General features: G+C 48.1%; 1 protein-coding gene across 1 annotated transcript in view; it reads left to right on the top strand.

Moving 5' to 3' along the window:
* The first annotated feature begins 852 nt into the window (after positions 1–852).
* The window catches only part of ZCCHC2 (zinc finger CCHC-type containing 2), a 42,481-nt gene continuing 29,188 nt past the window's right edge, over positions 853–14,145 (top strand). The window contains exon 1 of the mRNA XM_030969311.1: positions 853–1,706. Coding sequence (XP_030825171.1) covers positions 1,134–1,706 — 573 coding nt within the window. The 5' untranslated portion in view covers positions 853–1,133. The remainder of the gene's footprint in view (positions 1,707–14,145) is intronic.

Below are 14,145 nucleotides of genomic sequence, written 5' to 3'. Positions count from 1 at the left end.
AGCGCACGGCCTCATCTCGGGGAAATCGTTCATCCAGGAGACAGGGAGGCTCGCTCGGACTGCTCGCAGGCGAACTATTGACCCGTTCCCATCGGCGTGTCCAATGGCACCCACCGGGCAAACCCGGGGCCCCCGCCCGTTCCCAAAGCGGCCGCCGGTCCCTGCGCCGCACGCGGGGCGGGGCTGGGGCGGTCGCGCGTGCCCGGGGCGCGCCGCGCGCGCAGCCCCACGCGCAACGCGCCGGCCCGCCTCGCGCCCCCGGCCCTCGGCCGCGGGCGAGCGCGCGCGCTGACGCGGGCGGCGCCCATAGGCGGAGAGGCGCGCGCGCGCCGCCCTCCACCCCCCTTCCCCTGCCCCCCCGCCCCGCCGCTCCCCCGCCGGGAGCTCGGGCCTCAGCCGGTCCCGCCGCGCCGGCCCAGGGCCGCGAGAGCTCCACCGCCAGCGCCTACCGGCTCTGCGCGGGCGCCGGTCACAGGCGGGGAGAAGGGGGAACCGCCGCGCGAGCGCGCCGGGAGGGGGAGGCGGAGACGGGGAACGGCCGCCGCCGCCGCGAGCGAGCCGAGCCCCGCCCCGCCCGCCCACTCCCCACTCCCCGCCCGCCGGGACCGTTTCGGCCGCCTTTCCCCCGCTCCGCGTGCGCGCGCGCCGCTCCCGCGCCGGCCGGGCCGCATGAGCGGCATGAGCGGCTCCGCCTGAGCGCCGCGCGCGCCGCCACCTCCCCGCTGCCGCCGGGTCCCGGCGGGCGTCGCGTCCCCCCGCGCCGCCGCCGAGGATGCTGAAGATGAAGCTGCCCCTGAAGCAGACGAGCCACAAGGCAGCGGCGGCGGAAGATGCGACGGCGGCGGGGTTGAAGGAGCCCGGCGGTGCCCTGGACTGTCACCTCCCGCTGCAGCAGCAGGTGCCCCGGGCCCGTGGGGGGCGCCTCCGCGGCGGCGGGGAGGGGTTGTGGGCTGGAGAGGCCGAGCCGGCTGCACGGCCTGGGGCCGGGGCCTGGGCCCGGCCCGCCGCCCCCCCACGCCTCGCTGGGCGCTCCGGGCGGCGGCGGTCCCGGCTCGGCGGCCGCCCGCACCGACAAGGAGACGGTGTACGAATGGTTCGGGCTGGTGCTGGGCTCGGCGCAGCGCCTGGAGTTCATGGTGGGGCTGCTGGACCTGTGCAACCCGCTGGAGCTGCGATTCCTGGGCTCCTGCCTGGAGGACCTGGCCCGCAAGGACTACCACTGCCTCCGCGACTCGGAGGCCAAGGCCAACGGGCTCAGCGACCCCGGGCAGCTCGGCGACTTCCGCGACCCCGCCGTGCGCTCCAAGCTCATCGTCTACCTGGCCCTGCTGGGCTCCGAGAACCGCGAGGCCGCCGGCCGCCTGCACCGCCTCCTGCCCCAGGTGGACTCCATCCTGCAGAGCTGCCCGGCGGCGCGGCGGGCCCCGGCCGAGGAGGAGGAAGAAGAGGAGGAGGAGGAGGAGGGGGACGTGGTGGTGGTGATGGACGGAGCCGCCGAGAACGGGCAGGCCGGGCTCCCCGCCGCCCAGGGCCTGGGCTGCGGCGCGCAGGAGGAGCTGCTCCTGCTCTTCACCATGGCCTCGCTGCACCCGGCCTTCTCCTTCCACCAGCGGGTCACCCTGCGGGAGCACCTGGAGCGGCTGCGGAGGGCCCTGTACGGGGACCAGGAGGAGGAGGAGGAGGGCTTCGGCCGCCACCCAGCCCAGGTAACGGCGCGTCCTGCGCCCTTCCTGCTGCGCCATCTCAGCGGGTGGTTTCCTCCTTCTTCCATCGCTCCCTCCTGTTTTCGTAGGAGCGGCTGCTTGCTCTCCCCGAATCCCCCCTATTGGGATGTGGTCCCTTCCGTCCTCCCCCTACCACGGCAGTGTCAGCCCCGGCCGCCCCCACAACCTCCTGCGGCGGAGTGTCTACTACAAATTTCTTGGCGGGGGGAAGGGCTGATTTTCCTAGCCTGCCATGCTTTCTGGAACGCTGTTTTTTTTCTGGAACTCTGCGGTGCTGGAGTACAGGGTGCACAGTACTGAACTGGTTGCCTTGTACGCTGTAGGTCACTGTACGAAGCAGGAGTACAAGCAACAACAACTAGCAGCTTGATTAGACTTGTAAAAATAGAAATAATAATAATAATGCTAGATAGAGACCAGATTGCCTAAGAGCGCATTCTCTAGGGGCTTCAAACCAATAGAACAAGTTGAAATATTTTTTTATATGGAGTCTGCTTCCTTGCCCCTTCACAGAATGAGACACAGGCTTGAACTTGGCAAGAATCAGGGCAGCAGTCGGGTCACCAGCTCTAAGGCTGGCTCTCTGAAACGCCAGGTTCAGTGAGATGGCTGACAACATTAGGAAAGGGGTGATAATGATTCCAGTAAAGAAACATTGTCATAACTGGAGCTTCTGTGCTGAGAAAAACTGATTTTTTGGGTGGCTGTCAGAAAACAGCAAAGCTCATCCTGAAAGCAGATGTGCCACTTGTTGCTAGGATGTGGCTGTCACCAGGGATGAGGACTTGCAGTGAGTGACAATGGAAGCATTCTCCTGTGCAGTAGCTCTGTTTAAGCAGAGGTTTTCCTGCAGTGCCATTCACTGCCCTCTTGATGAGCATTGGCTTTAAAAATTGCCCCATATTTATGCAGCCAAGCTGTCCTTATGGAGCTCTGCAGTTTTTGGTCTGTAGATGGCCTCTCCTGCAAAGGGGAAGGAAGGGCTGGAAGATGGGTGTTTATAGTGCTGTTCCACTGAACCCATCAGGTTTTCATGAGTTACTTGACAGAAAAGGGTACAAAGCAGTAAGGGTTGGGGTTTTGGGATTTTGTTTCAAAGTTTGCTTGCAGTGCAGTCCATTTCAGCCACTTGTAAAAAACTTCTGCGTTGCCTGCCGTGTGAAAGGTATGGCTCCTTCTGTTTGCTAAAGATGCGGTATGCTCTTGAGGAGTACCCAAAAGAGACACAGATCAATTTCTAAGCCTTCTGATATTATATTTATTAACTAAATGCTTCTATCATTTAAAGGCCAAAACGCATTTGGCAGGTCATAAACTAATGGGCAGATGTTACAGAACTGAAATCACAATGAATTTGGAGCATCAGTCCAAAAAGTGTTTATTTTGGCTCACTGGCCTGCACCAAGTCTAGTTCTGTCCCAGAATTAATCCTGAAAGTCCATCTTTCCGGGGAAGAGATTGAATTGCAGGAAGTGGTAAGACTGGACACTGTCCCTTCTGGGTTTAAAGTGCTAGGAACCGGAAACATACTTCCTGCCTGGAACTGGCACAGCAATTGTAGCTGCTCAGTGTGTCCCACCAACTGCAGTTGGGAGAGCAGGCTCCCGTGAACTACTGGAATTGAAGTCAGTTTTGTGCAGTGTTCTGGCTTCAGCATAAAAGCAGCTGTCCAAGTTGTGGTGGTTTTGTTTACTCGGGGAACACTGAGAGACCCGAGTCAGCTTGGCTGAACATGCACATCACATACTCGAAACGGCAGCGCTTCCGTAGGCTTTCCTTTCCCTCCCCCCTCTTTAATGGCTAATTGTAAATACAGCACAGCCTTTCTGGGAAATAATGGCTGACAGGGAACCCACTGAGGGATCAGTGGGTTTCTGCTGAGTATTTTCAGTCAGCGTTCCACGGGGATGGTGGGACCCTCCCAGATAAAACGCTGGAGGAGATGGAACCAGTAGCAGAGTTAAAGGCTTCCCTGGCAAATGCCGCCGTAGCATTACACTGAACTTGATTTAAAATCCTCCGAGTGTCCACAGGCCTTTCCTCCTCCTTAAATCTCTGAAATTTGAGTGCCTTCAGGGCTCTGCGTTTGTGAACTGGAACGGTTCATAAAGACCTCTCTGAAATTTTATTCGGCTGGGCTCGTGTCAGAAGGGCTGGGCTCCATCTCCGGGAATAACCCGCTCCGTGCCGGGCAGCCCAAGCAGCTCCACTCGGGAGCCCTCGCGGTGGTCCGCGGCCGCACGGGAAGCGCTCGGGCAGGCGGTGCCTGGGAGGAGGACGGCTCCGTTAGAGGGGCACGACCGAGCACGGCGAGGGCAGAAGGACCGGCGGGAGGGGGAGCGAGGGTGGGCACGGCGCCCCAACGCACCGAGCACCGTCATGGCCCGGGGAAAGGGGGTGACCCCTCTTTTTGCGGGGAGGACGGGTGGGTCAGGGATCGCCGGCGCCCCGTGAGGCACAGCTGCGCTGTCCCGCCGTGGGGCGGGGGCGGAGGGCCTCTCGGCAGCCCCCTGCGCGGACGGGGACGCGGTTCCTGATGGTGGCCGCCGCTTCCCGCCCCGTCCGACATGGCGGCGCTGGCTCCCGGTCACGTGCCCCTGGGGCGGCGCCCGGCCCGGCCCGGCGGGAAGGGGCGGTGCCGCCGTTGCATAACGGGGAGGGCCCGGGGCGGCGGGCGGGCAGCGTGTGTGCCGGGACTGCGGTGGGCCCGCTTGTCGGGCAGAGAAAGCGCGGCAGCGTTCTGTGCACAGAGGCTGCCAGCTCTGCTCTGCTCTTGCCGTGCTCAGCGCTCCCGGGCGTTCTCAGCTCCCGGCTTCTGACCCCTCGGAAGGCGGTCACTGAGCTGTTATTCACCGTGTGGGCCGTGAAATACGAATGTATTTCATCAGCCTGCAAACTGAGGGAGTTCAGAGCTGGAGTAGAATCAGGCGGTTTGTCAGTTCTGAATTCTTCAGGGCAAAGGACTGTGCTATTGCATGTGGCTAACTAAATGGCTCGGTTTGAGGTTTTGAGGAGATGTAACACCTGCTTCAGTGAACACCAAGGCTTGAGAAGTTCACCTGCAAAGAATTTGTGGGTGATTTACTAGAACACAAAGCAGTTTGCTTTTTCCCATTGTTGGGGTTCCGTTTTGTGGTTAGGGTCTGTGTTTTCTGATAAAATTGAGCTCACAATAAAGTTGCTTCATGACAAAGGATTAATAAGATTGTTGCTATTTTTAGTGTCTCGTTTCAATGATTTTGAAAAATGTAACTTTTTTAGTGATAGATTTTAACAAATTCAGCTCAAAACATGAATTCGAAAGTTGGGAGGTAGGACTGTTGCAGTGGGATGGGCAGATCTAGGGTTACCTTACAGTTGATAAATTTGGTTTCTTTATGAAGTGTTCTGAATTAAGGTTAGGGAGTTTTTATGCTTAAAGTAGAAGCGCTTGATACTATTTTCAAATTCATAATTTAAGGTGTGGTTTATAAGAACATCTTTTGGAAAAAAGTCATTGGTGTGTTAAACTGCAGAATGTCAACGAATGTCAACTTTGAATCTAAAGTTGAAGTATAAGAATAAATCAGCAGTATTGACTGCTGAATAAAAGAAGCGTTAACATGCAAAGATCCTGTTGATGCCTCTGTATATTGGTTTAAGTAATACAACACATAGCTTAACTCTTGTGTTGATTATTTTTGTTCAATAAGTGCATCGTTATCAAAGCAGTTTGACTTTATTGTTTATCTTTCTCCATCCCATCGGATCTCTGGGATCAAAATGCTGAAATACTGAAGAAGCTCTGTATATCCACGAACATAATAAATGTGGCTTGCATTAGGCACTGGAATATTTAATCAGGCATACTTGACAGGAATAGAACCAAGGTTCTGTTGAAATAAGCAATCTTCTGGAGATAATAGTTTGTTGAATAGTAATATAATTAGTTGGCTGCAGGATTCTTCACAGAAAAAAGTCTCTACTTACAAACAAAGGGGAAGTTTCTATTTACAGAGTACTTTTCTTAGTGCACTTCTATTTATAGGATATTTTGTGTGCAAATTAGAAGAGTGCTTTTATAATTGATCCTCAGTCACTTGCAGCAGATAATAAGGTAGTAGAATTTAATTTTAGAATCTAAGAGCTCTGTCTGCAGTGCACTGTTTTTAGTGTCATACAGTTGAGTATAAGGAAAAGTGTATCTTCAGAGTCTGGTTTAAATAAGAGACATAAAGATAAAAAATGTCATTTCACTCTTGGCAAAGGTCTTTCAAATGGTGGTGCACTCCAGGGAAATACAAATGTTTTACAAGTTTTGCATACTGAGATGAAAAGTATTCCAGCTGCCTCAGAGAACCTAACAGCCTTGTCTCTGAACAGGAATTTCTCTGTCTCCAAACAGGAGTTAAGAATTTCCAGAAAGATTACTGGAAGTCTTCTGGAAAGGAAGTCATAGCTAGATAAAAAACAATGCCTAAAATGAATGAGTTCTATCTAGATGTGCATGCTGATGTTCCAGGAAATTGCAGAGTAAAAACTTTTCACTGCTTTGAGCTGTTTTAGCCGTTTAATTCTAAATATGAGGTGTTAGTACACGTTTGTAGCCTTTCCCAGTCCCATTATACTGAGTTAATCAGCCTCTTTGTTGTCCCTGACAGTTTGTTCTCCAGCAGAGTAAATGAATACTGAGGTTGTTGAAAATATACCTGTGACTTCCTAATGCTTGTACTTCAGTTGCTGTAGTTGAGCTGCGGTCCAATTTTCAGGGTTGCCCAATGCTGACTTATTTATAGGTAGCAGGATCTCACTGGGCTTGGAGTGCAGAGGACTCTGAGCTTTTTCTAAAGAGCTGCAGAAAAGGGTGCAGACAGCAGCAGTAAGATGGTTGTGTCTGGAACCCCCTGAAATCTGTAGGATACTGCCTGCTTAAATCTGTCTTGTCTGTCATTATCAGTCTCTAGCCATAGCTGTCCTAGAAAACACTACAGCTGATTCTTCATTACTGTAATTAAAACAAAATACTTACTTTTTCTTCAAGAGTTGGTGAATTTCTGTAGTATCCTCCAAGTCTAAGGGTTTATGCTTCTGGAGACCAAAACTGTAAGAGATCTGGCTAGAAGCTGCATTCCTTTGTGAGTTTATTGCCTTTCCTCAACCTCTTAATCTTGTCTTTTTGGGAGAAGAAAGTAAAAATACTTTGAACAGCTGAAGAAAATTGGGAAGTGTCTTAGGAGCAAGATAACCACAAGACAGAGATTTTCAGTTATTTGAAAATGCTGCACATGAAAGAATACTTTCAAACTGTGCTGGAGTTCAAGGATTGGACAAAATGACATATTGCCCTTTGATGGTAATTAAATGTAGTAATGAAGGCATCATCTCTTTCTCAGTACTGACTGTACTTCAGTGACCTACTTTTCAGGGGCAAATGTTTTTTAAATGTTCCTATCACTCTAGACTGTTATGAGAATAATTTTTTATATTAGTCTGAACTGCTACATTCAAGTAATTTTATTTTTATTCACTCAGCTGACAATAGCACAAGTACTGATGTTGCAGGGTTGTTGAATGAGCAACCACCTGGGGATAGAGTAATGCTTGAACTGATGCTTGGCTGGCTCTAGCTTCAACTTCCCTGCTGTGTCATGGACTAGCTAGGTTGGACTGAAGCTGGTTTAGGTCCTGTTAGAAGCTCAGGTGGACGTGAGACTTGGAACACACTGTGTTTCTAGGAAACACGAGGTGCATTGCACTGTAAATCATAGGTGTAGCTGCCACGTCTAGTACTTCAAATGTAATTGCCACAGGCTGAATTTGTTCATGTGATGTAACAGGGTTGGTATGCCCTTTGTCTCAAAATTGTTAGGATTTGGTAGTGCTATAAGTTAGTCAGTATGTGATTGCTGAAGCTATCACATGGTGTCATTTTCTTCTCAGAATCAGCTGATGTTTTGTCAGGTTTCTGTCTCCACTATAGTGTTTTGTTGCTGCCTCTTACCAGCAAACTCTTAACATAGTTTAGCGAAACAAATATGCTTCAAAGTACTTTTAGGCACCTGTGCATACTCTCTATGCAGTGCAGCTTACTAGATGTGAGTTAATAGGGCAGTTGCACATAATCCATTTGAACTGTATGTTCAGCCAGTCAGGCTTTTACTGCACATATTATGGGATTTTATGTCTTGTCACAGAACCATAAAGGGACTGAGATTGGCTGTGACCTCTGGAGGTCATCTTGCTTAAGCAGGGCTACCTACAGCTCATTCCCTAGGACCACGTCCAGATGGCTTTTGAGTGTTTTCAAGGATGTAGACTACACAGCTTGTCTGGGCAACCTGTGCTCAGTCACCCTGGCAATGAAAAAGTGTTTCCAGATGTCCAGAGGGAACCTCCTGTGTTTCAGCTTCTGCCTGTTGCTTCTGTCGCTGGTCACTGCTAAAAAGAGCCTGGCTCCATCCTCATTGCGCTCTCCCTTCAGATGTGTGTATACACAGACACAGACACACGCATATTTTTATACATAAAGATCTTTTTCTGCAAAGCTACTCTATAGTCTGTTAGGTCCCCGAATGTGTGGTGCCTGTAGTATTCCTGCCCAGGTGTAGGATTTTGCACTTTCCCATGGTGAACTTTCTGAGGTTCCTGTCAGCTCATTTCTCCAGTTGTGATTCTATGTGGAATAAGCATTATTGTTCTAGAGGTTGATTCTACATGTTAAAAGATAAGTTGACATGGAAACATCTAAGTTGTATGTTGGTTTGTCCAGAAGAGAGAGAATTTGGTGGGTCTTTGTGGTCCTACATCTTGAGGCTGATTCTGCTCTAGTCTTGTAGAACAGAACAGCTTCTCTGCATCTAGAACAATGGGATGGTGCCTTTGCATAGTTCAAAGTTTGCAGATTGGAGCATGGCTTAGCAGCAATTTCTGTTGGGCATTTGTCTGCAGTCTTGGTTTTGCATTTGCCTAGCAGCTTGTCTGAGACAGTACTGGATTTTTTTGGTTGGGGACAATTTGTTGTATCAACAGTGGTAAGCATTAAATAGGTTTTGAAGCATTGCTGCTCTATATGTTTGCATTTGTGAGTATTAAATGCATATGCTGGATTTCCATTTCAAAGTGGCAAGAATGCTCTATCCCTGTATCCAAGCTGCAACCCACAGTGGTGGGATGCTGGTGCAGTTGCTCAGAGTGTTGAGTAAGGCTTCATCTCTGCTGCTGTAGTCATCAGGAGAGGGTTCAGCAGCACACAAATAAACAGGCAGTTTCACCCGATTGTTGCTTCTGGAGAGGAGATGTTGAACCTTTATGCTATCACAGCTATGTAGCAATACATGTGCGTATCACAGCTGTGAAGCAATGAGAGCCTGCAAGGTTTGGTATAAACAAATCATGGCTTTGGTCTTGTAATTGGCACCACATCTGTTAATGATTATTCTGACATCACTCAATTTTGTTGAAGGTGCAGATGCTGTAGTTGATAGGTTACAATCATGAGTTAGACCTTGATTTTTTCCAAAATGCCTTCTTTCATCTGGCTTTGTTTGTCATTTCCCACTTGTAGATGAATGAACGAGCTGTGCCAGTTTACATCTGCACAGCCTGCAAGGCTGAGTAGTGCTGTCCCTCATAGCACATTTAGTGTAGTTCTTGCAGAAAAATAATATTTCATATTTGGGCATGTAGAACTAATCAAGCTGTCCAGCTGCTAGAAGTGTGTTTCCCTTGTTAGTGCTCATCAGAGCTGATGAATGAATAGTTCTTTTATGAAAGTGCAGTGCAAGCATCAGAAGACTTATGTGCATCAGTCGCTTGCTCATTATGATTAGTAGGCTATCCAGTGACAGATTTCACTACATATTGCCAAAGCAATGCCAATGTGACATTGCCTTCTATCAATGCAGATGACTGATCAAACAGAGTGTGGACAGCTGTCATGTGGAGGTGAGCTGAGATCTGCTCAGCTCACATGGCATCAGACAGAGCAACATCCTTCTCAGCAGGATGGCTCACCACTTTAGATATTTGGTGCTTGTGTTACAGACGAGCACCCCTGGACCTTGGGGCATAAATACTTCTGGACTCCTTTTCAGGAGGCTGATTGGTAGAGTAGCATGAAATAAGCCCCAGAGGGAAGAGGGGCCCCAGAAAATTGATTGATATTGCAGAATCACCACTTCTGAGCTCATTAGTGGTGCATCCCAGTGAGGAGGAAGTCAGGCAGAAATACTAGGAGACCTGTGTGGATAAGTAAGTTGCTTCTTGACAAACTCAAACATGAAAAGGAAGGCTATGAAGGGTGGAAGGTGGTGACAGATGCCCTGGGAGAAATACAGACAAGCTGTTTGAGCAGCCAGGTTAGGAAAGCTAAAGCCATGATAGAAGTAAATCTAGCCAGGGATGTCAATGGCAGCAACAAAATCTTCTGTAGATACATGGGTGGTAAGAGAAAGACTCCAAGTAAATGGCATATTTGGTCGCTTGGGATATGGAGAAGGGCGAGGTACTCTATAACTTCTTTTGCCTCAGTCTTCACCAAGCTCTCCAGCCCACACCATTGAAGTCATGACAGCAAAGGCAGGATCTGGGAGAATGAGGAACTACCAGCTGTAGGTGAACATGTTGAAGACCATCTAAGGAATGTGAGGGTGCTCAAGACAATGGGACTTGATGAGATGCATCCATGGGTCCTGGAGGAATTGATAGCTGAAATATCTCAGGCTCTGTGCATCATATTTCAGAAGTCATGGCAGTCTAGTGAAGTTCCCACTGACCGGAAAAGGGGAAACACAAGCCCCATTTTAAGAAAGGGGAGATGAGGAAGACTCAGGGAGCCAGAAGTTGGTCAGTTTCACCTCTGCCTGGCAAGATCATGAGCGGATCCTCCTGGAACCCATGCTAAGGCACATGGAAAATAAGGAGGCATTTGATGGCAAACATGGCTTTGCTGAGAACAGATCACGCCTGACAAATTTGATGGCCTTCTGTGTGTTGATAGGAGGAGTGGCTGACATCATCTCCCTAGACTTGTGCAAAGCATTTGACACTGTCCCACATGATGGTCTTGTCTCTAAACTGGAGAGACACGGATTTGGCGGATGGACCACTCAGTGGATAAGGAAATTGGCTGGAAGGTCACATTCAAGGAGTTGTTTTCAAGGGCTCTCTGGTCCAAGCAGACCTGTGACAACTGGAGTTCCTTGGGGTTGGTCCTGGCACTGGTGCTGTTCAGTGTCTTTATCAGTGACATGGCCAGTGGGATCAAGGGCACCCTCGGCTTGTTGGCCAATGACAGCAAGCAGTGTTTTGCAGTTGTCACACTGGAGGGAAGGATGCACAGGGACCTTGACAGGGTTGAGAGAGGAATCTCTGTGAACCTCATGAAGTTCAGCTAGGCCAAGTACAAGGTTCTGCTGGTGGCTTGGGACAATTCTAAGCACAAATACAGGCTTGGCAGAGAATGGATTGAGAGCAGCTCTGAGGAGAAGAACTTGAGAGTGTGATTTGATGAGAAGCTCAATGTGACCTGGCAATGTGTGCTTGCAGGCTAGAAATCCAACCACATTCTAGATATTAGGAAGAAATTCTTTACTGTGAGGGAGGTGAGGCACTGGAAGAGGTTGCCTGGAGAAGCTGTGGATGCCTCATCCCAGGGGGTGTTCAAGGCCAGGTTGGATGGGGCTCTGAGCAACTGTCAAGTGGAAGGTGTCCGTGCCCATGGGAGATGGATTGGAATTACATGATCTTTAAGGTCACTTCCAACCCAAAACATTCTATGATGGTATGATACAGTCTCGGGAAGTGTCTCGAATGATAAGGGTTTTTTTAACATAGTACTTGCTTTCAACCATGTGAGGATAGATCTGTTTCATACAAAACTCTGGTCTAGATTGTACGAGCAGATAATTTTTAGGGTGATGTCTTAGCTTGTTTCACTTTCAAGGAGAAATGTAGTTAATCCTTCAGCCCATCACGGAGATCTGTGTGATTATCAAATTAATTATCTGGCAGCTGGTTTGGGGCCACCCACATTTTCTGTTTCACATCTATTTTAATCATTAGCAGCAGCACTGTGAGTTGCCGTGGAGTCTCACAGTGACAGAGGCTTATGTGAGAGTTAACCTTACACTTGTGTGTGTTGTGTGAACATGGAATATGTTGTATTCATTGACAGGAAAGGACGAGCACAGGTGGTTCTGTACAGCATGCCCTTCCTCAGCAGTGTACCAGGCTTTAAAGGGCTTGTGTTCCTGATGTGACTGGTACCACGTAGCAACACGTGATGCCACTCTTAGTATTCTTTGGCCCTTCAAACTTTGCAGTCACTTGCACCCTAGAGTTGTCTGCTCTGACAGTGGCGCCTGTGTTTCAGTTACTTGTGAGTTTGATGTAGAATTGTCACAGCAGGTAACACCAAAAGTGAAGAGTAGTGATGCAGCTTAAGACAGGATCTGGAGCTTTGCAGGCTGTAAGATAAAGCTGTAACTGCTCTGGATTTCCCACTGTCTACCTCCTGTGTTGCACTAGCTATTGTGAAAGCCAGCAGTCACAGAATACACACAGTGCATGTTACTGGTTAGCTTTGGACATGAAGAATTCTGCAAGTGAATAAATTATGAATTTATTATAGTTATTTTATAATAATGGATATAATTATTTAAATAAGCTTTGAAACATGTAATATTTTGCAGTTTAGAGGGAGTCTTCAACTGCGGTTGTAGTTTGCTTGTTACAGACTGCTGCCATGGATAGAAAAATAACCATTCTAGAATAATTCACTGCATAAGTATTTGAATGCTGTTACAAAGATGATATATGTGTTTGGTAAGAAGCAATTTTTTAATATTAGACGGTGTAGCAGCAGTATGTAATGCTTCTTTGACATGAGCTGAACAGAATACTTTTTTGAAGTAAATCCTATTTCTATACATCGCCTAAAAACTGCTTACACTTTATTTGACTTTTAAACTAGCAATTTTTTTAGAATAGTCTGTAATTTGTTTTCCATTAATCAAAACAAATATCCTGACTTTGAATGCAAGAGAAGGTCTGACCTCAAATTTGATTGTTTTTAGATCAGGAGTTAACACTTAACCAAACCAAAGTACTTCCACTTTTTCTGCCCACAGTTGTTATGAAATGTCTGCTGAAACAGTATCAGTGGGTTTTTTGAAGAGTTGTGGAAGTAGTTCTCTCCAGAGCATGCTTGTGTGGTGGCATGTTTGGGGGGTTATTTTAGTAAACTAAACTTGAAAATGTGCTAAAGCTGTTAAAAATTGTAGTCTCATTGACATACAGCTGTTTTCCTTTCTTACCCTGTATCTGACATTGAGCTCATAATTTATTAGATGTTTGCTGAAATTATTTACTGAGTGACTGGGGACTGGTGTGAGTTTTATCTTGAAGAAGGAAAGCAGGCTTTATATTTTACATCTGATGGCCTTGAAATCTGAAATTACCAACGCTCAGTTCAGGGCACAGATCATACACCGGTTTGATGAAACAGCTGAAATGTCCTGCAGTGCAGTCCAAAAGCACTTGGCTAACTGTGCTGCTATTGGTGTCACTGACCAAAGTTAGGTTACCGGCATGCCCAGGGCAGCCTTGATGCCTGGACACTTCCTGGGTCTGCATGTGTTGGATATACTGTCAGGAGTTGCCACAGTTTGTACCCACGCTGTAGATGAAGTAAAGCTGATTTAGTAAGGTGAAGCCAGCTTTAGCTGGTATATCTGTCTTATCTGAAGGAGTTTGTTGAAGAATTGGCGGCGGATTCAGATGCCTTTTGCCACCTTTGTGCTTTCTTGTTCTGGTCTTTCTGTTGTGACAGTCTTGGGGTCCTCTTCAACAGATACAGCAACTAATCTTGGTTGATGATTTGTCTCATCACATTGCACAAGTCCTTAAAATAACCCAACCAACCACATATATTCTGGCACTTACTATGCTTCCTGCATTTAAAAATAAAGAGTGCTCTCTGGAGATTTATATTTTTTCTCTACCCATCTCTTATGAAGGTCTTTCAGTGTTCTTCATCCTGTAGGAATAAATTTAGTTTTCATGCAGGCCAGTTCCTAAATGTTTGTGGTGCATTCAGTTTTCCCAAACTTGCTATTTCATCAGCTCATGTGTTATACTACTTGTTATAGATAAACAAAGGTGCTTTACTTAAAAAAGATTAATTCAAACACTTGCTGTAACTTCCTGTATTTCCTAGTTCTTTGTGCATGTACTTTCAAAGGCAATGTGTTGTTTCCTTGAACATGGAATTAAATAACTGCATTTAATGTCACTGGATGTTTTAAAATATTTCTGAGTTTTAACTTGGTTGTTGGTCAGTTTGTTTGTTTACTTGCTTTTGTTTTAGCAAGACCAGGTCATTGAAGAATGTGTAAATTAATACATTAATGTTTCATCCTAATTTGGAAAAAATTATATAGGC

The sequence above is a fragment of the Camarhynchus parvulus genome, chromosome 2 (genome assembly GCF_901933205.1).
Source record: "Camarhynchus parvulus chromosome 2, STF_HiC, whole genome shotgun sequence".
Taxonomy (NCBI): Eukaryota; Metazoa; Chordata; class Aves; order Passeriformes; family Thraupidae; genus Camarhynchus; species Camarhynchus parvulus.
The sequence above is the reverse complement of the archived record's forward strand: the minus strand, read 5'-3'. Positions and strand labels throughout refer to the sequence as shown.